The sequence below is a fragment of the Sinocyclocheilus anshuiensis genome, unplaced genomic scaffold (assembly GCF_001515605.1).
Source record: "Sinocyclocheilus anshuiensis isolate Anshui unplaced genomic scaffold, SAMN03320099.WGS_v1.1 scaffold1680, whole genome shotgun sequence".
NCBI classification, from domain to species: Eukaryota; Metazoa; Chordata; class Actinopteri; order Cypriniformes; family Cyprinidae; genus Sinocyclocheilus; species Sinocyclocheilus anshuiensis.
Genome location: NW_015558569.1, coordinates 250,161 through 251,342, shown reverse-complemented (window position 1 = coordinate 251,342; position 1,182 = coordinate 250,161). Strand labels below are relative to the sequence as shown.

At 38.8% G+C, this 1,182-nt stretch overlaps 1 protein-coding gene across 1 annotated transcript in view; it reads right to left on the bottom strand.

Annotated features, from left to right (window-relative positions):
- Positions 1-1,182, bottom strand: part of spag1b (sperm associated antigen 1b) — a 19,905-nt gene that overhangs the window by 14,511 nt on the left and 4,212 nt on the right. The window contains exon 6 of the mRNA XM_016475123.1: positions 335-416. Within this exon, the coding sequence (XP_016330609.1) occupies positions 335-416 (82 nt within the window). The remainder of the gene's footprint in view (positions 1-334; positions 417-1,182) is intronic.

Genomic DNA, 1,182 nt, shown 5'->3' with positions numbered 1-1,182 from the left:
TGTGTGTGTCTCTGTGTGTGTCTCTGTGTGTGTCTCTGTGTGTGTGTGTGTGTGTGTCTCTCTCTCTGTGTGTGTGTGTGTGTGTGTATGTGTGTTTTTAATATGCATTTTTTAAATACAGAGATAGTGTGTTAAAAGCACATTTTAGTTCATATTCATGGTGTCCCAAAATAGCACAGTTGAGTACACTTAGATGATCTTAAGTTTATCTTAAGAAGTACTAAAGAATAATTTTAGTACATTAAGTACAAAATTAGTGCGTGATAACAGAGCACATTAAGTAGTGTACTAAGTGTATTTTACTGCACTTGTTTCCACCTGGCGCTTCTCTCACCTGCTGTAATACGCCACGGCCTCCTCATAATCTCCGCTCCTGAAGGCCTCGTTGCCTTGGTCTTTCTCCTGCGCGCTCAGGGCTGAAGAGAGCAGAACACGTGAGGATGAGACGAGCAGCATGAAGATCAAACACACTTCACACGCTCAGAAGACTGAATCCCCGTGACTCAGTGACGCTTCATCTGTTAGTTTGAGTGACACGGCAAATTCTGACCAGTTGAGTTGAGAAGCTAATAACACCGTCTGGCATCGTATGTGCTGAGAGAAACCCAGCGCTCGTTAATTCTTAATTCTGTGCTGCTGAGTCCAAACAGACTGTCTGTTTTGAGAAACATCTGTGTGTGAATGTTCTTTCTCTTTTCTCTTAAACACCAGAAAAACACACAAACACATGATTCCTGTCTGAATCTGAGCCAACCATCAGATCAATTCTCGGCCCGTTTTCACATGCATGACAGTATTTAATATCTAATCCTGATTTCAAGGACAGAATTATGATCCAGAGACAGAAGAAAACACAAACTCTTACTGCAGCCAAACAGAAACCACAGATTTTGAGAAAAATTCTTTTGCAAATCTTTTTTTGTGTGTAAAGTTCTTTAACATTACATTGTGCGTTTGAACAATTTTTTCACTCCTTTGCAGATTGTAAAACTTAAATGCTGCATTTTGAATACTTCTTTTTGTCATTAAAAAACTGACGCTTTTGACATTTGACTGCTGTTATCTTGATAAGCGCATTAAAGTGGATATACAGTGGGTACGGAAAGTATTCAGACCCCCTTAAATTTTTCACTCTTTGTTATATTGCAGCCATTTGCTAAAATCATTTAAGTTAATTTTTTT